The following is a 24,502-nucleotide window of genomic DNA, read 5'->3' on the forward strand; positions in this document are numbered from 1 at the left end:
AATACCCTCTAAGTGGAGAAAAATACACCTACACAAAAGGAGTTATTCCAATTTTGGTAATTCTGCTTCATGGCTCTTCCCAAAAAAACTTCTTAGCATAGTAGCTACCTTCAAGATTCTGGTGTAGGTGCTCTCAGAACATATAAAACCTCATGTATCTATCTATGCCCCCCAATATATGTTACCACTATGCCTGGTTAATAACAAGGAACTCAAAAACTGCCCAATGAAACAAGATCTACAGGGTGAAAACATGGTCTGGGAAAAGATCAACAAAGACTGGCATATTCACAGCAATTTAGCAGCCAAAAAACCTTTGTAACAATGAGCCAGCTGATTGTGTAGAAAGAATCCTAGCTGCACAGAGGCCTAGACCAGAGTTTGATCCCAGAACCCAGAGGACAAAGTAATCGTGTACAATTCCAATAATCCTATAGTGACAGGGAAGAGTCAGAAAATTGGCCCAAATGTCTAGCATAATGTGTGTGGGCCAGCAGCAATATAAACAGGAGAAACCGTGCCTTAACAGATGACAGAGATGCAAACAAACAGATTAGACAGATTTGGGGGAGGAGGGGATGTGGACAGACCTGCCACTGGGACACCTATCTGTAATCCCAGCATTTGTCAGTCACATCACTGGGCTCACTGGTGAAAACCAAGTGGCCTGGGAGGGTGGGGGTACCCTTGCATTGTGCACAAGGTGCAAAGTTAAGAGTCTTTAATCCTAATAGAAATTTACAACGTCTCGACCAGTATTTTCACACTGTCACAAAGATATAAGTAGTGGGACAGTTAGCAGCACTTCGTGCTATTACAAGGACTATCTTTACTCTTGTTCCTAAACCTAAATAATGCCATTACTAAGTCCAGGATGACTGTCTAACTTCTTCCCATAACACCTGACATTTACCAGTTAGGGAAACTTATATTTAATTTCTGACAATGAACAAAGAATGAACTAAGGCACTGACTGCTACTCCTAGGTAACATTCCTCTTCCCAAACATAAAAGAACCTTAATCAGGAGTTACTGTTCCTTATTTCTTGATCTGGGATTTAATCCAATTATTTTTTATAATTCTGCCCAAACATTCATGAATTTTACCAGGCAAGATACTATAATATCACAACAAATACTCTTTACTGTAATGCAACCAAGGAATATTAAATGCCATCTAGAATTTGCATAATTGTTCAATGACCCTTTCAAAATCGTATCGCCTCAATGAACATGGATGAAATCAGGGGGTGCTATATAGAACAAAAAGACTGAAGATTCAGAGTGCTTATTGTTCTTCTGGAGAGCCAGGGTCCAATTCCCAGAACCCACATGGCAATGTAGCTCCAGAGAACTGATGTCTCCTCAGACCCTAGGCTTGCACATGGTGCACACATAATAAAACACCTGTACAATGTGCTTAGGAAGAGAAACATTGTAGAAACATTGAGAAAACACACCATGTAGAGTTTATGTATTCCCCCACTTTAAGTAAACAAGACCCTTTGGTTAATGGACACCACAGAGGTGGTCTTAGAAAACCCTGCCATGACCCTCTAACAATGAGTCAACATACAGATCTACTCTAACTATTCCAAGGAAAAAGCATTGAGTACTCAGTTTACAAATAAGGCAAACAAAAGAAAACTGGGGCAACACAGTAGCAAACAAACCCATTTCAGACAAGGGAGAAGGTAGAAACCAAAATCCAAAATGATGCTCTGATCTCCAGAATGGTCAAATACACATATGAGAAAATGGAGGTTGTAGAGAGGCAGAGGAGAAATGAAAATCAGAAGCCATTATGAGCTATAACATGGCAAATAGTATACTGTGTCCAAAGCCAAACCTGCAAAGATAAGACAAGGTCGCTTCCTGTGGGTTTCTTGTTGGCCAAGTAGAACACTGTAGTGTCTATTCCTGGTTGTCAACTTGATTATATCTGGAATGAACCACAATCCACTCACGTGTGATCCTGTGAGGCATATGAATCTTAGAACACTAAGAAGGTAGGAGACCTCTGAGCTCATGGTCACCTAGGACAAAGCAAGTCCCAGATACAGGTGTGGTGGTACACACCTTTAATCTGGAACTCACCTTCAGCTGGAGACCTACATAAGGACATTGGCCCTTGTGGGACTGAGCAACAGCTAGATCCTTGGACTGCCATTCACAGCTACTGCTGACCATTGTTGGGGAGTTGGACTACAGACTGTAAGTCACCAACAAATTCCCTACTATATAGAGAACCCTAACTAATACACCAGTTCCATAATCTATACACAATTAAGGTATATACAATAGACTATGAACTACATATCACACCTAGAACCACATAACAACCAAACATTTTCTGATTAATTTAGCATTCATCTTTAATAATGCGACGGAATGACAAAGACAGAGAAAGTTTTAAAAAAAAAGTGAGAGTTCCACTTTTCCAGATCTGATTTTGATAATCACGGAAAGAGATGGAGCATTTGAAGTTTTTGTACACCCATGACTTGTAGCAACTGGTCAGCAAGGAAGCCAGCAGGGTGCTTACAGACTGGTAGCACAAAACACTAAGGCCAGTATGATATTTCCTTCTGTAGGATACAAGCCTCCACATTCCAACAAGATTATTAAAGGGATTTGTGCACACTTTCCTATTATATTTTGGGATGGCTGGAATATATAGTCATACAGCCAAAACTGCATAGCTTAGCAAAGACAAGGTTGCTTGTGCCAAGGTCAGATGCCCAGCCAGAACAAGGCACTACAGAGATCAGCTCACCATTGACTGTTTTCAGGCTCCCGGCAATGCCTTCCCCGTGCTGCCTTTTCTGTGCATTCTTGAATTCCTTCAAAGACAAATAGAGGACTTTCCGTACAACTCTCTCTTCTGACCACGGGATCCCATCACTGTCGTCCTGTGGAAGAAATTTGAAAAATCAGGCACTGTGAAATTCCAACTGGGTATAGTAGATACACCTTTAAATCTAACACTTGGCAAAAACAGGTAGGTAAGTTTGAGGACACCATGATCTACAATGAAAAGAGCTGGACAGCAAAAGCTAAAAACAGTATTTGTTTTTTCTTTTTCTTTGGGAAGAGGGGGTATTGCATGTCATGTTCCTAACAATCATTATTTGAACCTGTACCAGAGTGTGAAGTGGCAATACATTCCTTCTGCACAAATCCCAAGCAAATCCTCCAATGAAGTAAGGCAAATAAATATCCTGTAACTTCCTCTGGTGCTCCCAATATCCGCATCAAGAATTTCCTAGTGTAGTGTTTCCCAGCCTCTCTAAACCTGTGCTCCTTTAATACAGTTCCTCATGTTGTGGTGACCCCAACCATAACATCATTTCATTGCTACCACACAACTGTAATTTGACTCATTTTGACTACTGTAAGGTATCATAGTATAACTATAATGTAAATATCTCTAATTTTTTTTCATGGTCTTAGGCGACCCTTGTAAAGAGTAGTTCCACCATTGTTCTAGAATAAAGGAAAAGCAAAAGAAAAAAGAAGGTAGCATTCCCACTCTGCCCGGACTAGAACTCCTTTACTACTGGTAGGCCTGCCAATATGGTATTTCTGATGCAGGGCAGAACCTTTAGAGGACCAAGAGAAGCCAACATAACCTGCAAGTAAGTACTAACTTCTAATGAGAGCCATGTCACAGCGACCGTCAAAATCATTAGAACCAGAAACATGAGGCTTTTAAGTAACCCCCATTTGTGGAATCCAAATAATATATCAAAAAGCAAATGATGTGGACACATAACATATGAAGAGCAGATTGCCAAAGCAGATTACCTGCAACCAAATGATGGTGCTAACTACAGGTTGGGAGAAGGGCTTATTGGGCTAAAATCCACTTTTTCCTTCTAAGCAGCCAGGACCTTTCATTAAAGCTGTCAGATGTAGTTCTCTACCATCCCATTCCCATTCTTCTGTGCCTCCACAACAATGATGTAAGATTATAAACTAATATTTCCTCCATCAACACTTTATAAATCAAGAAGTCCCAAAGTAGGTGTCTGCCTATGGAATTCCAATAAAGATCTACTGACTTCTGTGAAGGCTGGAATCTTTACCTTAACTGAGGCTCTAGATTAAAAAATTATAATACCCACCACTGAGGTCTATGTAAAAGATAATAAGCCAGGGGAGATGGAAATGCCTACAAAGGAAATCACATTCAAGGTTGAGTAAATGACATCAGCAGCTCTATTACACCTAGAAAGACTTTTAAATGCAGGAGAAGCAGGCTATGGATGACAGAGATTCTAATTTCACACATATGCACAATGTCCTTTTATAATTCATATGGCTGGTCAAGACCTATTGCCTTAATAAACTGACTGTGCTGGTTATGTGACTATTCAGCATTAAACTCTTACAGTCTCAGAGTTCTAGTGGGTTACCCACTGCTCCCTAAGTACACAGATAAAAAGCTAAGCAAGTCCTAGTCACCCAGACAACCATTCTGCTGAGTCTATCTCCTTATTCTGGGGTGCTATAGAATGGTATATACAGAATGATAGGGTCAAGATAGAAAAGAAACCCAAGGGGGGGAAGCACTAAGCAGAAGGCTCATTCATATTTTCTCTCCTCCCACACACAATCTACCCCATTTTCCTATACTTGCCTTCCTATTTTTCAACCTTAGACAACATCTAGTATGAAGTGCCTGAAATTACAGCCATAGTGATGATTTAAACCACTGCTACCTTTATAAGATATTCTCCCAGTGACTAAATACATAAGGCTTGACAACATCTCTCCTCCTCAGCAACCCACCTACTTGTCTCCAACACTCTTTCCAACACATCTAAACACCTAGATGCAAGCAAGACAAAAATCTGAACATGTACTCCTTCCAGAGAATACACATTGGTTGCTCATCCACAACAACTCTTACCATCTGTATAGGTTCCTGCTTTCTATCTTTCAAGAGTCTCATGTCCTAAACCATTTTTCACAAGAACCTGAAAACCACTCCCCAATCAGGTTTGGAATCTAGCACCTTGCTACTTTGTCCAAAAAAAAAACTTAGTGAGGATGAGGATTCACCAAAGAGCTCTACAGATTAGTAACTTTTGTGCCTGTTCCTGGATTCAAAAATCTACAGATTGTGCCAATGCTAACCTGATGAATAAGGTTGCAGAACTGCCCCTCCCCCACCAATCCAGCATCTTTCTCTCAGTGTCCAGAAATATCCATGGTAGGTCATGCTGTTCTTCCTCCTTGCAGATACAAAGTTCAATAGTAAAAAGAAATTCCACATACCCAAGCAACATGTCCACTATGAACAAGTTTTCTTTTCTTATGACAACATCTGAAACAATCCTAAAATTATTATCTTTAAAGGGATACAAAGAAAACAGTAAGGATCAAATCTAAGATGAAAGCTTCCAAAGCCTATATTACCATTCCTAAGAAATCTTCCCTTTGACTGTTCAGTGATCAAAGAGCACATCTACAGAGGGGTGTTAGAGGCAGGAACAAAATTATCACAAATCCTATCAATCGTTCTTTGTCTCTCACACCTTCTATTGGTACTCAACATGCCTGTAAAATATGGTGCCCGGGATGGAATAAAAACCTCAAAATTTTATACCAGGTTAGGACCAATAGAATCATGAAGGTTACATCTCTTTCCAAAAATCCTGAAATTAGACTATATTGGAATATATTTAATAGCACATACTATTAAATGTATCCCAAATGACAAAAAACAAACAAAACAATTTTCTAACTGCAAACATGGTTATACAATGCAAACAAAGTTGTATTCCAAACTTGGTTTAAAAAAAAAAAAACACTGTACTTTCCAAAACAAACATATAATGGTTGTTTTGATGGCTGTTCCAGCTGCTGTTCTCCAATGATAGCTAATTCCTCAAAAAGAGGAGCCAACATGTGACTTCATCTTGCATACAGAAGACCTCCATGGAGTCTCAGAAAAGACTGAAAATGCCACTGTTGATAACAAGGTCTAAGTGTTCACCAATAGCCAGGCGACCCTCAGCATCTACCTTATTCAGCTGCCAGTGAACCTAATAAGATTTGCACTCAAAGTGGTGATGTGACAAAGAGCAAAATGGTCATTTCCTTCTTCTCGGGTAAAATGAACAGTAACCTCTTCATTGAGGGCTTTTGAGAAGGACTTCAGATACCTGCAGTTAAATCATCCTACTCAAGACAATGCTACCCTGTCCAACAACAGTTTAAGAAATATTCAGACAGTATCAAAGAGTAAAAATGGGGACTGGAAAGAGTAGGGGCTGCACTTCTGGAGGCCCCAGGTGGTTTACTCTAGTTCTGAGGATTTGAAGCCCTCTGCTGACCCTTTTTGGATTTGCTGGCATACCAAATTCACCCATACACAAAAACAATAAAATTAAAAATAAAATGGAACTCTCTGCTGAATGTCTCTTGATAAGGGCTGTGGGTATGAAAAACACTCCCAAGAAGAAGGTTGAAATGATACAGTGTCAACATGGGCCATGGTCATTTGACATTGAAGAAAGTTTCCTCAGAATCCCCTCAGATCAACATAATGCTAATACATGCTTTAAAGCTCTTGTCTAAAACATAAAAACAAAACAAAACACAACCTGGTCAAATAATTCACACCCAGAAACAGAATAAGCATTGTAAGAGAGGGAATATACACTGAATATAAACATGACAAAGTTTTCTCAGAACCCCTTCTTGGGATACTGAAAACACTAATGCAATGAGATTTGCTCCTTTAAGTAAAGGTGAACTTAACTTTGATCACTGTCCATTTAAAGTTACAGTTGAAATTAGATGAGGAACTTCTGCTGAAAAGAAAAAAAAATTTTACTTCATAACACAACTATGACAGCCTGAACCTCAGACCACCAACTGTGCTTTTATAAAGTCAGCGCTTTCTCGTCTGAACATGTCAGACATTGTTGTCAAGAAGGTAGTGGCATGGCAAGAAGATATCTAGACATTCTGCCATGACAAGGTACATTGAGAACATAGTAGTCAGAGCTAATACCTCCCACATCTCTTTTCCTGCCATACTTAAAGATATCAGATCTATGCAGCAGGATTATTTCCAAGAATCCAGCAGAAATCTGAACTTCAATTCACAGTTTACAATGCAACTAATCCAGAACTCACACAAAATTAAAAACGACTTAGCTATATGAAGTTACATCAAAAAGAGTTGTACTAGACAGCCTGGTTAAGATTTCAACTGACCATGTGAACTATTTGATAATGCATTTTATCATACGGTGTGTCCATCCATTAAATAATTCTACAAGTGATTCCAACCCTATCTGCTACACCTGGCATTCCCATCACTCAAAGAGGATAAGTATATACCATTCTGTGATTATGTGAAGTAGGAGAAAATACACTGAAGACACATAGTGATCTGGTCAACTCAGAACGCTGTGCAGCTCCAAGCTGGCTTACAAAGAAAATAATAGAACATACTTCTGACAAAGAGATCAAAGGCATATTTGACAGTATGGCTTCAGCTAATATGCTGATTACTTATTACTATTATACTAATATGGTATTGCTTTCACATACCATAAAGGCAAACCAATGCAATGTCAGGGCCATTTACAGTGCTTTTTATATGTTTTTAAATTACTTTCTAAAAACTAGGCTCCAGACCAAGTCATTTAAGACAGAGGCCATATATGAGTGTAAATCTCTTCTGTCTCTACTTCAGTCAAAAACCCTTGCTTGTGAGCTAGGGCAAGGAGTTAAAAATGCACTTCTTCTCACAAAATCTAGGACATTACGGGAGTCTCTTTACAAGCTCAATCAGTAACTGGCTGGCTTATTGGCTCAGCAGTAAGTAAACCTCCAAAAGAAAATAGGTGTCAGTGTCAGCACATGCACACATTACTAAGGGGCTATTCATCTAGACAGATTATACCAATTATTAGGTTTTTAAAGATATTAAAGTCTACAAAGTCTAACCTCAAACACTACACTACTCTAACAGCTAAATTGTGCCTTTTCTCCTTCCCATATTAATAACCAAGCTTACACTGGTCTAGAGACACAGCCTTAAGTATCTGCCTCATCCATTCTATTCCCAATACCACTTCCTCTCTCCAGTGTCACACTGGAATGCCGCTGTGGGCCACTTATCTTGATTATCTTTTACCTTTTACAATGAGCCTATGGAACATCATCACATAAACTTTTATAATGCAACTAAAGCACAAAATAATGTCAGCAGTAAAGATCACATCTTGCTTTTAAAACTGTTATGATACCTATAGGGAGCACCAGAAATAGTCAAACAACTGGTGAATGAAGTGTGTAGAAAGCAGTGAGACTCATGAAAGGGAGACTCATGAAGGAATGTACACGGGACAAACACAAAAACCTATAGGGTTTGGTAAGGCAAATGCACTGGAGATTTTTCTAATTCCAATACTACTAGTCAAGGATGAGAAGTAATAATATATACAACTTTAACCCTCATCAACTTCATGAACACTGTCCTAACTGCCCGTCCTGGGGAGAGGGGGTGCATGGGGGCAACATGCTATCTTTAATAAATTCATTTAACACAACTTTTCTCATTACTGTTTTTGTGAACTGACACCCCACCCCCTCCTCAATGCCCATGACCTCTGGGAACATTTTCCTTCCACTGGGTGTGGTGGTAAGACTGCTTAATCCCACCACTTGAGAGGTAGAGACAAGTTGACTTCTGAGTTCGAGGCTAGTCTAGGCTACAGAACCAGTTCTAGAACAGCCTGTGCTACACAGAAAAGGCCAAAAACTCTCAACAAACCAAAACATAGGAGATGTCTGTCTTTTACCACAGGGATGGTGTTCTTTGGTCTCCTGGCCTAGAGGTTCTCCCAGCATCCCTCCCTCAGTCACTACCAGAGGGAAAGTTGATAGCAGGCAAGCATTCACTGCCCTTTACCCTAATAATTTACCCTAGTACTGGGCTTCCTCAAGAGGTTCTTCCTTCATACTTTAATTGACATTAATTAGCTCATTTCACTGGTAGTGAAGACTATCAATGGTTACTTTCCTGGTTTTATGTTCACTTTTATGTTGTGTTGTATACAAATGGGAGGCTAACCTGGAACTTACTATGAAGTATAAGCAACCCTGATGACACTGACGGGATCCCAAAGTGGGAGCTTGATCCTATCTACCTAACGCTTCTTTATTTACTTGTTTCCCTTACTGAGAGGGCATCAAGATCTCAGGCTGAGATGATTTCAGTATCTTTGCCACCTTCAGTCGAAGCAGATAGATGCCAGGCAATAACTATTCATATTCCACAAATAGTGACCAAAATTTGCCATGATTCAACTGAAAATTAACAGTGGACTTTCTCAAGAAACAAAAACAGACACACTCTGACCTTTTTCATAGCCATGCATAAACAGAGACAAAGGTTTCATTACCAGCCATGTCTATATCAACTACCTACCAATAGCTTGTGATTTGAAGCAAACACATGAAGCAAACAATTCCATAAGGCCAAGAAGCTTACCACAGAGGTCCACTGCAATAAGAAATCACATTCCACTGAACCTGGAACTCACATTTTGAGCTTCATTTGTTGGCAAGGAAACAGCACTGAGGTTACAGGCCCAGGCCACTGGCACACAGCTGGGACTCACTCGATTTAAGAAGTGGCCTGTGCCTTGAATGAAATAAACTCACAATGGACATTCTAAAGACAGTAGTGGCATGTTGTGCTCAAGCCTTTGGTACTGCATTGAACTCTGTATTGTGGAACTCTAATTGGCAGTCATGTTGAAGAGATGAACCTTTTAGCAACAACAAACTCACCAAACTAGATAACTGCCAAAACAAAATCATTGATTATGAGAATTTTATTTCCCTGAAAGTAATGTCCTAAGTGGTGGCAGGAGGGGAGTAGCACAGGGCTCTAGATGATACAAGTTTTTATTCACTGAAACATAAAACTAGCACCTGCCACCTTCCAGGAACTAAATGCACTGCCACAGTTCCAACTGAATGTCTTTAAGTCTGTAAGTGGGAGACAAGCAGGTTCTGTTCTCCAGCCATTACAGAGTGATAAAAGGATTCAGAAATAGCAGCTAGGATATAAAGGACCGACTGTTTGCTGATACTGTCAGAGGGAAGAAGTTTGAAAGGGCTTATATTTTGCTTATGTACCCATTCCTTCAAAATAAGTGTGTTTACACAGATGAGAGGACAACTGTGAGTGGCCCAGGAAACAAACTCTGGTCACAAATGCATTTATCCTATGAGCCTTATCACCAGCCCTGACAGAACACTCCATCAAAAATATACTAACTGCTGGTTATAAAACTGCTTTTAATAAAGAAAAAACTTTAATGCCTGATAGAGTCTAATCAAATTCCTGACCTCAAAGAAACCATTTTTAAATTTTAACTGAATTTCCCAAAAAGAAACCCAGCAGGGTACTTATATAGTAATTACCACAAACAGAAAAGGGAGCCAACTTTCTGAGTGAAACTACAGAACAAGAAATTAACATCACAAAAAAAAAAAAAAAAAAGCCAAAAAGGTGTGTTAGAATGGAAATGCCCCTTCAGATGAAGACACGAAAGAAGGTGGTTGTGAGCTACAAAACACAACATGGCCCTACATGGCATTAAAGAGGAAACACTGAAATCCAATGCAAAACATTTTCTGCTTTAGGAAGAGCAAGCCACACTTAAAATTAACTAATACCCCAGGTGGTTTTCCTACATCCCTCTAAAGTCTCTTTTTAACTTTTCGGATAAGCACACTTGCTGTGGCCCCGTTAACCTAAGGCCAGGCTTTGAACACAAATAATAAAACTTTGTAAATCACGAATCCAACTTGGAGTTCAGGTTTTTGCTGCAGCATTCCATCATCAGCTGACACTACACAGATAGCCCTATCCTTTACAAGCAACCACAGTGGAATTCAGTAGATAGAGCAGAAATCCTTCTACTGTGATTAAAGGTGTGTTGCACCATAAAGTGTAGGCACAAAAATTCTAAATGCCATACCATACATAAACCAACCCCTTATTCCCACTTACTTAACATACACACAAAAACTTACTCCCCCCAAAAAAGGGGAGAGAGCCAAAAGAATTATTAGCAACCATAGGAAAATAGTAAATCTGAAGTCAGGCTGGACTGCAGAGTGTAATAAATAAGTTAACAAACCAGCGCATAGCCCATATGCTCAGCAACTGAGAATATATGACAATCAAAATATGGTACATAAATATAAAATGCCATTTAGCCATAAAAAAATAATTCTCTATAGAATTTTACACCAGCTGTATATCTTCATACAGGAAGTCATGCAGGTATGAAGTGATTCCATTGATATAAACCCATACAATCAAATTAAGTAATTTAGATCAAATTTTACATTAAATTACTTTAAAAACATTTTACACTATAAAATTTTAATTTTCTAAGTTATAAAAGTACTATTAGCTGACAATCTTATCACACATGTATCAATTCCCTCCAACAAAGACTTTGCAAAGACTTCTGAATGCAAAGTTCATCTGAAATGTATGTGCACATTCCCCCTGTGATTTATACTCACATACAATCCTAGGCTCAAAACTGCTATTTTAAAATAGTAGGATGGGGTTGTGAGATTCACTAGGTGACCAGATATGTAAGAAACATTGTTCACTAATACAATGTTCTTGTGGACTTTCAGTATTTCTCTTGCTGTGATCAGCAGGACTGAGCACCTCTTTTACACCTCTGTCCCTGTGTACTTACGTTAGTCAGTCTACTTTTCATCTATTCTTATTCAAATACTATTATTATAAATAATTTTCTTAGAGCATATATGACTTGTAAAATCTACTTTGGGGTTATTATTGCTCATTCTAAAGGGGGGAAGGGTATTGGAGGAACCTCAAAGAAATTTAAAATAGCTAATCAGTTCAAATTTGGACCCACACTCTTTACTGTTTGAGACAGTATGAAGGCACCCAAATGGCCACTTATTAACTATGACACAATGTCTGTGTAAGCCCATTATTAGTCTGTAACAGGTGTGCCTGCTGCTCAAGAATACAGGTTTTGTATTTAGTGTATTATTAGAAGCCGAAACAGTGTTCCATGTGTGCATATCACCTCTGTTCCTGGGGGATAAAGAAAAATAGATAAAAGAACTTCAGAACTGTATCAAAGCTACATTATAAAACACTCAAAAATCCAAAATATCACTAAACTACAGTCAAGGTGTTTGATGGGTACTTGAAGAGTGAGAACCTAATCTGTAGCACTCTTTAGGCTTCCAGTGGCTGCCTGTATGCTCTGCTTTGTAGAGACCCACATACTACTATCCTCAGGTACGGGTGAGTACCTGAGTCCTTCTTCCTCTCCTGTGATAAGAAACCATATCTCCCTAGAAACCAGAACACTACTTGACTGAATACTGGAAAGAAGTTTCTGCATTGCAATCGTAAGAGATGTGAATATGGAGAATTGCTCAAGGGTGTCCCACCTGTTCTCATTTCTTAAGGAAGAAGATGGAAGGGTAATCATTCATTCTACTGCCATTCTTTTCTGCCTTCTAACTCTACAATATTGTTAATATACTTCAATCAAATAGTATTGTACTGTATTCTATTTTTGAATAAAATTAAACCTGTACATTTCAGTCTCTTTAGTGCTTTCCTCAGACCTAACTCTTAGCAGCCCAAATAAGAGCATGGATGAATAAGAGCTTCTCAGACAGGTATAAGGTTTCTATAGGAATTAATCAAGCTACTTAATAGCACAGTTAGTGTAGAAACTTGAAGTAAAGTCACAAAGAAATGACATAAGCTGCTATCCTCAAATAACCATAAGCATTTGGCAAGGATGTAAAAAAACACGAAACTACTCTGTGGTAAGAAGAATGAAGTAGCTTGCCTATTACTCCAATAGTCAAAACATCAAGCAACAACAAGACCAGAATCAAACCCAACAGAAGAAATGCAAACCCCTGTCCACACAAAACATCTCTCCATTGTAAATATTCGTTCACACTGCATACTCAAAATGACCAAAACCTAGAATCCACTTGTATTAATGTACAATGTAATGTACTTGTACTAATGCAATAAATTCCTGGATTTCTATTTGTTTTTCATCAATACATAATCTCTAATTGTTAGATGACTGAAACTGCCTTTCACACCCTCAAAAATCTGTTGTGCTGGCTTTGACAAAGCTTTTTCCCCCTTCACTGTATGCTACCACTGGAAGCCACATAAACACAGGCTAATTCCTGAGGAAGGTGCAGCAATAGATGACCACTCATTTCTTTCGTGAACCTCACTCAGACACACATCCCCCATCTGCTAATACATTCTGTGCTTCATAGGTGCGTTCAATGTATCTTGACAACTTGTATATTGTGAGGAAACAGGAAAGACAATGTCGCAATAATGTAGGTCCTAAATATGACTACCTCATATTAATGATCCAGAAGCTTTACTCCAAGCCTCCTTGAGAAATCTAGGAATTCCAGGGTATATGATACACAGACATACACTCGGGCACATACCAAGTACACATTAAAAAAAAACTAAAAAAACAAACAAACAAACAAACAAACAAAAAACCTAAAGCAACATCTTCAAAAACTTAGTTCTCCTTAATTAGGTTCCACTTCAATTTACCAGTTCTCAAAAATACACTTCTCATATGGCAAATTGTCACTAAACACCATATTACCATTCTTTTAAAAGTGTTAAAACTTCACACCATCAAGCAGGTATGACCATGATATAAATTATCCTTTTTATATAGCATTCTCACACTAGACATCCTAAGTCGCTCATACCAATTATATTAAAGTACAACTATGTTTTAATTAGTTATTAATCTCATGTTCCTGATAAGTAAGAATCCATAAGTGCATGAGGAGGAAGGAGACTTCACTGCTGTATGGTTTTGAGCATTTCCTGTGCACTGTGGGGTGAGAACCTAATGGGAGCTGTGAAATGGAACTAGCAGTTTAGAAAGAAGACTAAGAATCAGAGATGTGATCGGAGAAAAGTGAGTCTGGGGAGCCTTTTTATTTGTACACTGCTGCTCTCTTCAGACACACAGATGACAGTATGGTTGGTTGTAAGCCACCATGTGGTTACTAGGAATTGAACTATGGAAGAACACACTGTACTCTTGACCTAACAGAAAACTAAATCGTGCCAATTCATTACACATGAGAGAGAAATCTAGAAAGAATAAATGATGGTCAGACATTCCTGGGAAGGGTTACCCGGGCCGCCTGTTTCCTGCCCCCTTGTAGAAGGAAGGTGGTAAGAAGTAGTAGCTATGTGTGAATGAAACAGACAAATCATAATTCATTCACCTGGAAGTCTGGTTTTGACTAAGAAACATTTTTCAGACATTATTGCTTATGTAAACTTGCTGAGGTAAGCTCTATGTTCTTCATATTGAGAAAAGAGAATACTGTGATTTTTACTTAGGAAAGATGATGTATCACTGCCCCTTCTCTTGGCAGGTGATGAGAATCCCCCAGCAGAGCTATCCTATTGGTTCAGCAAAGCATTACCCAGCAACAGGTTTAGTGGTTCTACAGCCTAATCTTCCATTTCCTGGTACCCAGGGTCCATTATCCTTCAGCTTTTTCTTAGAAGATCTTCCAGGCAAAAATAGCCAGAATTCAAAGCTCTTGGGCAAAAACTGTAATTATCAAGCTGCCAATGCCAAAATCCAGCCACACTTCTAAATCAGTACTCTTTAATTTGTCCTCTACATCCAGACTGAACAACCCTCTAAATAGAAATGGGAATTTTCCAACATAGAAATAGCTCACACAGGCAAACACTGGAACACGGAATGTTACCGTGATAGTAAGTGAAATTACTAACACTGTGCCTGCCCAAGGTTCCACTTTCCAACAAAACATTTTTCTTTAGCAGCCACCAACAAAGAAAGAAAGTCCCATCTTCAAGTAGAAAATAAGACATAAAACAGGAATTACATCCTACATCCTAATAGGATGAACTTCCAGGTCAAAGGTCATGAACATCAATTAAGCACAAGGACCTGAGATAAGACCCCAAATCCCTCACTATAAGAAGTGCTAGAAAAGTCTTAGTGCTAAAAAATTGTACACGGGGATCCCTGAGGCTTTCTGTTCACCTACTCTATTTATTATATTGGTGAGCTCCCTGCTCAAGGGTTATCTCACTCATGTGAACACACATGCACAATACAGCTTTAAGAAAGCAGTCTAAAACAGTTTTACTGCTTTAATTGAGATAAACTGGGTCACTATCCACTTTACACTCACCTGCTTGTGTTACTTAGGGTATATTGGGGTCCAGGGGAAGGGAAATTGATGGCAATGGTGAGGAACCTTAAGTATCTTGAATGGACCAGAGGACATGTACACATGGGCCATCAACCAACTGTAGAAGAGCCAAGGGAAATAAGGGGAAGGTCACACCAAAGCCACTATCTGCCCTACAGACCAAAGACACATCAGCATAATTGAAACCAGAATGTGGGAAAGCCAAGAAAACTTAAAAGAGGTGCAAACATTCATAAGAGGAAGAGCTGCATGGATTTAATTACTTCTACTCTATGTGACAATTAGGAATGAATAGTGGAAAACCACAAGACAGCAGACAGTAAAAAAAAGTTAAATGCTGAGCTGACTGTCATTGATGTTAACAACAGGAGTTTCTAACACCTGTAATAAAATTGAGTTGCTCTCCTGGTGTATAAATAAATTCATTTCTTTGGAAAAGGCTAGGTTTGGAGGTGCACGCTTTTAAACCCAATCCTACAGAGGCAAAGAGTTGATATCTAAGTTTCAGGGCAGTGTGTCTTTAAATGAAGAAAGAAAGAAAGAAAAAAAGAAAAGAAAGAAAGAAAAGAAAAGAAAGAAAGAAAGAAAGGAAAGAAAGAAAGAAAGAAAGAAAGAAAGAAAGGGAAGAAAGAAAGAAAGAAAGAAAGAAAGAAAGAAAGAAAGAAAGAAAGAAACCAACAAACCAAAATCAAAAACTTTGAGCACAGGACCCCTGCATACATAGGTAATGCTTCCCATAAAAGCATTAAGTTCCAGGTGTGAGATCGCTCCTTATGGTTAAAGTCACAGAACACAATTTGGATGTAAGACAGAAAAATCAAGCCAGAAGCAACCTAAAAACTTCCTCCCTGAAGACTACCAAAGCTATGTAAGCCACTGAAAGAATATTACCCAATGCTGAACTTTGCTAGAATCCAATGACATGCAATGTCCACTATTCAATAACTGCATGCAAAGTTGGAAACATGTTCCACAGATATAGGTTGTGTCTGGTACTGTGGAAAGTTAATCAAAGGCCCATGGCTTCAGAGGTTGAAGGGGAGCCTACTAGTGATTGGCTGTCAAGTTGCATTCTAAATACTAATGCTGACAGATTAGTGCTACTCTCAACCTTGACAAGACAAAGGAGCTTCTGTAGTAGGCAGCAGTTAAAGAAAACCCTCGGGCTGGAGAGATGGCTCAGTGGTTAAGAGCAATGACTACTCTTCCAGAGGTCCTGAGTTCAAATCCCAGCAACCACATGGTGGCTCACAACCATCTGTAATGAGATCTGATGCCCTCTTCTGGTGTGTCTGACAGCTACAGTGTACTCATATACATACAATAAACATATCTTTAAAAAAAAAGAAAAAAGAAAGAAAGAAAACCCTCATCACTGCTCATAGTATTGAGAATAAATGGGTGCTGAATAATTTTTCCTAAATGGAACACCTATACCAAATCCCAGGGTTGAGGAGGAGTGTGGAGAAATATTGCTTTCCGGACATGGCGTGGTCCTTCTTCAAATTATGATTACCTGGACAAGGTCAAGTCAATGAGGCAACACTAACTGTTCTCAGTGGGTAACTTATGGTCAAAAAAAAATAAAGACACAAAGGTAGGCGGGGGTTATGTAATTTCTGATATGTTAATCCAGGTAGACAGTAGATATGATTAAGATGCATTGCAGGCACCTATGGAAAAAAATTTTTAAAGTTCTTTCAAGGGGGCTAGAGTGTGGTCTTAAAGACAGAACTATAAAGCTAGCAAGCAAGAAAGAAGCGTCCAGCTTTTCTCCAACTTAATCTCTGTACATTAAGCAGCCAGAAGACTATCTTTTGAGCACCATTTAGCCCTCCCACTACTGAAAAGGCTTTAGAGAGCTGTTAACAGAGATTGTTGCTCCAAGGCAGCTCCCAACAATCTGAAACTGCAGCTCTATGCCCTCTTCTGGCCTCCATGGGCACTGCATGCGTATCATAAGTTATTAAAGGCGGGGGGACTACTATTACTAAAATTAAAACCTAAACAATTGAAAAGGAAAAGGAGCAATTTTTCCACACACTCATTCGGATGGAAAGCTCTTTCCCAATCATACAGGCAACAGGCAGGAAGGAACTGTCCAGACCTCCACACTTTAGGGACAAATCAAGCAATACATGCACACAGTGATCCTAAACCATGGTGAGCTGATTAAGAGGAGAGAGTTCAGAGTGGCAAGTTCCCAGGCCATCTATGTAAACTTTCCCTGCATAAATATTAAACTAAATTATAACCCTGTGGTTTTTAAATAAGTTGGAGATAAACTTGTATAAAGGAATAGATAAGAGAAGGAAGTAACTAAAATATCACTCAAAAAAAAGCTACAGAAAAGCTACTGAGTCAGGTAAACTGCTGCAGCTCCCCTCTCCCTCCATCCCACCCCACCCCCTGCACAACTACAGTGACTGCCTGTCTTCAAGTATCCATCAGAACAACAGGGAAAAATAGCTGAAACAAGTACTGACCCAATGCTGTACATTTTTTGTGTAAAACATCCCATAAATAAAATATTCATGTGCAGTAAGAATTGAGAGATAATGATAGTCCTAAAAAGCAACCCAGAGTTGTTTCATATTAAATCTATAAATGGGTAGCTGAGGTACTAGCAGTTGTCAAATATTGAGAAAAATCACGGGTGAGTTATTTAAATCAGAGTGATGGTCACTACAGAAACTAAACTAGAAAGACAACTGAACCTCAGGAACTGGGCACATGTATGTGACAAGGTCAATACATCTTTTTTGGACCTGGGTTCTTTCAGTCCTTTACCTGAATTCCAGGGTTAAAACAAAGCTAAGTCCTTTCCTGGCAGAGTAGTCTTGCCTGAACCCAATAAACCACTTATTTTACACAGAAAGATTTAGGACACTTGTCCATATGTGGTAATTCTTTCTCCCTCTGGTAATTTCTCTTTCTCAATGAGTTTCTGTCTAAATAACTCAAAATGTGCCACGCCATGTCACACAAACTGTTAACAAAACTCATGTACAAAAGCCTTTGTTTATAGTAAGAGACTAGAAATTATGCAAAGCTCACGCAAAATCCATTGAATAAATGTCAACATCTTTCCAAACTGCCTTAAGAATTAACCTTAAGTTTCACAAGTATCACTAGAAAAATTTCAAAGATACAAACTCAAATCTTGTTATTCCTTAAAACTCCAGCAAACTGCATGCAGTAGCTGCCTTAACATCTCATGCTGCCAACCTGACCCATGGGGCAGAAACACCACCACCAGGGAGCTTCTTTATAAAATATTAAGTAGGGGGGAAAAAACTCAACGAAATCCAAAGAATGGAAGCTATTTTATTATTAACTGCCTTAACAATTGACTGCCGGTCTTTCCTTGTCTGGCTGGCTTATAGCCTTGTGATACTAGATCAATGTGCATGCCTCTGAACAATTTGATCTTATCCAGATCTTGCTCTTGCCAAAGAGCAATATTAACTCATAGAACATCTGCTAAACGTTGAAAAGCACAATAGGGTATCGGTCTATCTTCCTCCAATCCACTAAGGATCTGTAGCCCAAGTCTCTTTGATGTATAATGTCTGTTCTAGGTTTTTGCTGTGATCCAGTTTAGGAGGAGATTATACCATGACATTCACAACTGAGTTCAACCAGTAATAATAATGTCCATCAAAATTTAGAGACTCATTTGGTTTCTTCTAAAGTTTAGTGGGGGGAAAAGGCATGTCTAACAGAGTTTTTAAAACTCCTAACTATAAAAATTCAAAAACAAAAAGCATCCAGTCACCCATCGTGCCTTTAATCCCAGTAATTAAGAGTTCGAGCCCAGCTTTGTAATCCCAGTAATTGAGAGTTCCAGCCCTGTCTAAATAGTGAAGGAACAACGTAGTAAAAGAGGATGACAGAGCAATCCCTGTTGTTTTATTTTCACTGATTAGATAACATTGTACACAAAAAAAAGTAAAATTAAAATTCTACTGCTTTTTAGATTTTAATCTGCTTTGTCTTGTGCACAGACATTAAAAAAAAATCCCCTGGTCTCAAGCTGTAACTAAGCCAGGTCTAAGATAGCACTGTATCATCTCTCCAGCCCTCCAAGATAATTTTTAGCAACTAAAAACCTAGATATATCCACAAATTAGGCTTATCAAAAAACAAGATAAATTAAACAATGGGAGTGGTACTCTGTAACAGACTTAGAGCAAACCTTAGGACCACAACACCAGGTACTAATGTATTATGTCTGACACCAACAATACCTATTCTGACAGAGTACAGAATCACGGCCTCATACACAAGAGATAGTCTGAAAAGTGCTTAACACGGGAAATTTAGCTACATTACAGAATAAGATAGATAAGAACTTGAACAACTTTGTTCTGTGCTTGTTCCTCGGTGATTTTTAAAGGTCTCTTGTACTTGAGATGACCTTGAACATCTCTGTTCTGGTGTATGTAATGTTGGAATCAAGCCCAGGTCTTCATGCATTATAGGCAAGCAGTCCAAACCAGAGAATGAGTTCAGAGTTCAGAGAGATCATTATGAGGTCATTTCTCACCTACCATGTGAATCCCAGGGCTTGTCAGGCTTGTCAGCAAGCATCTGCAAGGCCCTCAACCACATTTTACTGATTTTGAAATGAAGCCAAATTAAACTTCAAGTACAAAATAGGGTCAAAGTGTGCCAAATTACTCTCCTAGTCCTTCTCCAGATCCTACACTACAGGTAATACTTATGGATCTTGCAGGTTCTACCAGATCCTGCTCATATAAACCTACCCCTTTCCTCTATTTACTCCTTTGGGGCCTAAGCGGAGAGGACTCAGGGCAAAAAGTGCTTTTCTGACCAATAATGAAAACCTCATCTCCACCACCCAAAGTAAAAGGCCAGTGGAATGGTAGGTGCAGAAGGGAGAGGTGTGGGGGAGAAGTCTAAAGCATGGGTGGAGCTGCTGACCTGCCAGAGAGTGAGAAAGGACACACAACTAACCCTAACCCTAACCCTAACTCCTATGAGCACACAAAAAGGAAAATAAAATGCATGTGCTGCATACACACTAAAAGACTAAGCAAGTAATAAAATAATTGACATCAACAATTCCTATCGTGTAGGATGTAAGGCCTTTTTTGAGAAAACCTTGTCAAGCAAGCGTAGATTGACTAGTGGTAGATCCTTGAACAAAAAAAGCCCTTCCTAATGATTATCTATACTCCATTGGGTCTCAACCTTCCTGGTGCTGTGACCTTTTCATATAGCTATATGAAGTTGTAGGGACTCCAACCATAACATCTTCCTTGTATCATAATGTAAATAGAAATTTAGAAAAGTTTCTCAAAGGGATCTTGACAGACAGGTTGAGAACCACTGGACAACATACATTCCCCTAGTAGCACAAGCTGAGAATCTCTACAAGCATCTTACTACACAAGTAAATCTCAAGTATATGTAAAAACAGCTTGCAAATTTTCCAGGCAGGAGCAGGAAAGGATGTATAGTGGGAAGAAGCCTTCATGTAAAATAGGTCTTTCTAGCAAAGGAGAAGAAGACAGAGGCTAAAGTGGGGGAGCTGCTACTTCTGCAAGAATGCTTCACACTTTTCCACTGACAAGAAAATTATACAAAACCACCAGATTAACATTTTCCGTAACATCACAAGGATAGGAAGGAAAGCGTGGGTAGAAAAGCAGACTTCCAATTTAGAATAGTCTCTCTTTTATTTCACTCTTTAAAAAAAGAAAAAAAAAAACAGCTATCAGTGGGTGGGTTGTGGTCTGCTGCCTCAACTTCAGAGCTGACTACTTATTACCTCATTAGGTAGGGCCCAACAAGGTTCTCAGGCACTTCAAGACTAGCTAGGTTAAGCTGAGTAGGTAATTTCTGTAGTATCCCTATACCAGTTTTAATTATCTTACTAGTAAAAGATAACTCAGTAGTGGTGCACGCCTTTAAATCCCACCACTGAAAGGGGGAGAAAACGGCCTGGGCTAAATGGTTAAGTCCCTGTCTCAAATGAAGTAGACATGGAAAGATGGTTAAGAGTGCATTCTGGCAGGAGCAGAGTTCAGTTCCCAGCACCCACGTCAAGCAGTTCAAAACCTCCTTTAACTCCAGCTCCAATGGAATCCACAAATTCTCTTCTGGATTCTGCAGGTACCTCTGACATGTATGTGTGTACATAATTAAAAATAAAAAGAAATGTTTATATGATGGCCTCTATCTTCAATCCCAACACACAGGAAAATCTGAGTTTTAATACATCCTGGTGTAAATTTCATTGCCAATTCCATGACAGCTAGGACTACCACGTCTCCAAAAATAAAAAATAAAAAAAATAAAAAAACTTTTAGACATATTGAATTAACTTTCAAATAGCACTGTTCTTTACGACATATTTTAAGTTTGTGCACTACTTCTGTCCCACAATTGTGTCACCTCAAATATAACAGACCCCATCCTAGTAATACTGAATAGCAGAAAATAGGAAAGAGGAAAAGGTCCCATGCATCCTACATAGTGACAAGTGAATACTAAGAAACCAAAAAAGAAAACTGAACAAACATAGGCACACACACAAAATATAAAGAAAAAAAAAAACCAATTCCTGTGCGGTGTGGACTGTGCCACATAAGAGTACCCTTCTGTCCAAACAGCATTTTGTGCAAATAATCATTGTAATGAATCATTAAGCCACACGTGTATTTTAAGGTATTATTCTATGAGTCTTCGTCCATTAGGGTGAGGGTTAGGGCAGGACATGGGAGAAGACATGTCTTCTTAGTCCTTTCACTACCTAAACTTTGGATGACAAAGTGCTTCATGCTTAAAGCAATCAATGTTATCTGTCATTAACTCACTTTTCACCCATACATTTCTAAATCAAGCTACACACCTAGATAAACACTGTGGGGAGACTCACAGTATACTGGATAGAAGAAGGAATGTGGACGAGTTAGTGGGGAAAGAATCCAGTGGCAAAGGTATAATCCTTCAGAAGGATAGGAAGATATGTTTTTAAGGAATGGCTTGTGGCTGCAAGGTCTCAAAAGCTGCCCCATCCCTTCCCAGTGCGAAAAGCAGTTTAAGAAATGGGCAGTGGACAAACTAATATACAAAACTAATTCAGAGTGTTTCCCAGGATAAATCCATTGTCTTTCATCAAGTAAACCCTTCACAAAAGGCAAGATGCCTGGTGCACAGACACAGCAGGCAGCTTGGCAGCCTCACAACTCTTGTTTGTTCACATTTTTAAAAAAAATTTTCAGAGAAGTTGGGGTATTGATGGCTATGCTATCAGTATTTTGGAACAGAAATATTAAATGTTTTCAATAGTAAATCCTAACCCTAACACCTACCTGCCAGTGTATTAATGATATTTGCTTTTAATTTTTCAGTCTTACTGATACTACTATAGTGCATGTTTAACCACATTAGGTTCCTGGGGCAATTAGTTATTTTGTTTTCCTACAAAACAATCATTTGTCACCAGCATGAAAAATTTTAAATTGAATCAAGTTTATCTGCAGAAATGAAACAGAAACACCTAATGACAGCAGACACACGATACTCTGTGTACCTTGATAGGGCTACCAGCTTCCTCTATTTTCAGATTCTATACCTGAACATAAGTTTATAATAAGTTTTCATTATAAACATATTCACCAGAATCAACAAAAACAGCATGGCCTGCAAAGAAAAACATAAAGACTGTGGTGATACTGCAACTGCTAGTCTCATTTAGGTTTAGGACACAGTTTCACCATAGCCCAGGCTAGTTAATCTAGATCCAACACTGGCTGGCCCTCCTGCCTCTAGCAGCAAATCTCTGGGGCTCCCAAATTTGGGGATTACAAATCAGGTACCCTTAAGGGAGTCTAAGAGTCCCACAGTGACCTACACAGGTTTTCCTTTATAGAATGAAGAATGGGAGAATATGTAAGGAGAAAAAAACTGCTAGTTCATTCTAGAACAAAATAAGATTGAGTAACAACTAAGTTTTCACTACACAATAAATTTTTTCTGAACCTTAAAAAATTTTTTAATTGGTCATACCACCAAAAGATCTAAATGTCTCATTTTGAAAATATTGGTTTCTTTGAGAGGAATTGTCTGTGTGTACATGTGTGAATCTTTTCAGAAGACTTTGGTGTCTCTTGATAAACAACACTGCTTTGTAAAGCTTGCATCTTTAGGCTAGCTCACACAAAATGTTGGATGCTAGTCTCTCAATACACTATTTCCATTATTCATGAACTACACAGGGTTCCAAGATGATGAATGTACTTCTATACTGTTTTTAACATAAAAAGACAAGCAACTTCTGAAATATATCATCCCTCCAAGACTCACCAAAGATTAAGCCATTTACAATCATATTTCTATTAGAAGAAAAATAGTTGATTCTTCAGCAATCAATATTATTGGAAATTAAACTGCAAAAAAAAAATAAATAAAAGGAAGGAGAGGGAGGGAGGGAGGGGAGGAGAGAAGGAGGGGAGGGTTGGGGTAGGGAAAGGAGGGAGGGAGGGAGGGAGGGAAGGGTGGGGAGAGAAACCCCACTGTCACCACACTTCCTCTGGTAATTTAGTTGTGACCACTGTGTGATCAAGCACTGGCCACACAAGTGGATCCACTTAACCATTCTGGTGCTGGCACAGGATGTGGACTCAGCAGCATTAACGAGCCTGAGCACTGAGCACAAGAGCTTATAATGTAACCTCACCAGACCAAATAACCTCCTGGCCACACAAGGAGAAAATAATTAAAACAAGCACGATTCCAATTTAGCTTTGTAACCAGATGGTGAATGAAAAGGCAGACAAAGACTCGTTTTGTGAATAACCTGGGGAACAGGCCCTACAGTTTCTTTTTAAAGTTACAGCCTGAATTGCAAAATCAAAGGAGAGAAAAATAAAAAGCTTCTCTCAAGAATTAAGCATCTCTAGAGTACATACATGTCCTGCTCCCTGGGTCATGACCAGAGCATCCCATCTCACCCATTACAGGAATGCCAGGTTTAATTACAGCAAAGCTAGAAACACAGCGAACATTGGGGGTAAGATTCAATGCTAAGAATATAGACCAATGTAAAAGAGGTATTTATTTTTAAATCCTAAAACACTAAAAACGCCCACTTTTATATATACAAATATTAAAATTCCATAGGTTGGGTCCAGCTATACAGAAATATAGG

General features: G+C 38.9%; 1 protein-coding gene across 1 annotated transcript in view; it reads right to left on the bottom strand.

Annotated features, from left to right (window-relative positions):
* The window catches only part of JARID2 (jumonji and AT-rich interaction domain containing 2), a 146,509-nt gene that overhangs the window by 75,851 nt on the left and 46,156 nt on the right, over positions 1 to 24,502 (bottom strand). Inside the window, exon 2 of the mRNA XM_080917060.1 lies at positions 2,777 to 2,912. Coding sequence (XP_080773186.1) covers positions 2,777 to 2,912 — 136 coding nt within the window. The remainder of the gene's footprint in view (positions 1 to 2,776; positions 2,913 to 24,502) is intronic.

Source organism: Micromys minutus (genome assembly GCF_963924665.1).
Source record: "Micromys minutus genome assembly, chromosome: 1".
Classification (NCBI taxonomy): Eukaryota; Metazoa; Chordata; class Mammalia; order Rodentia; family Muridae; genus Micromys; species Micromys minutus.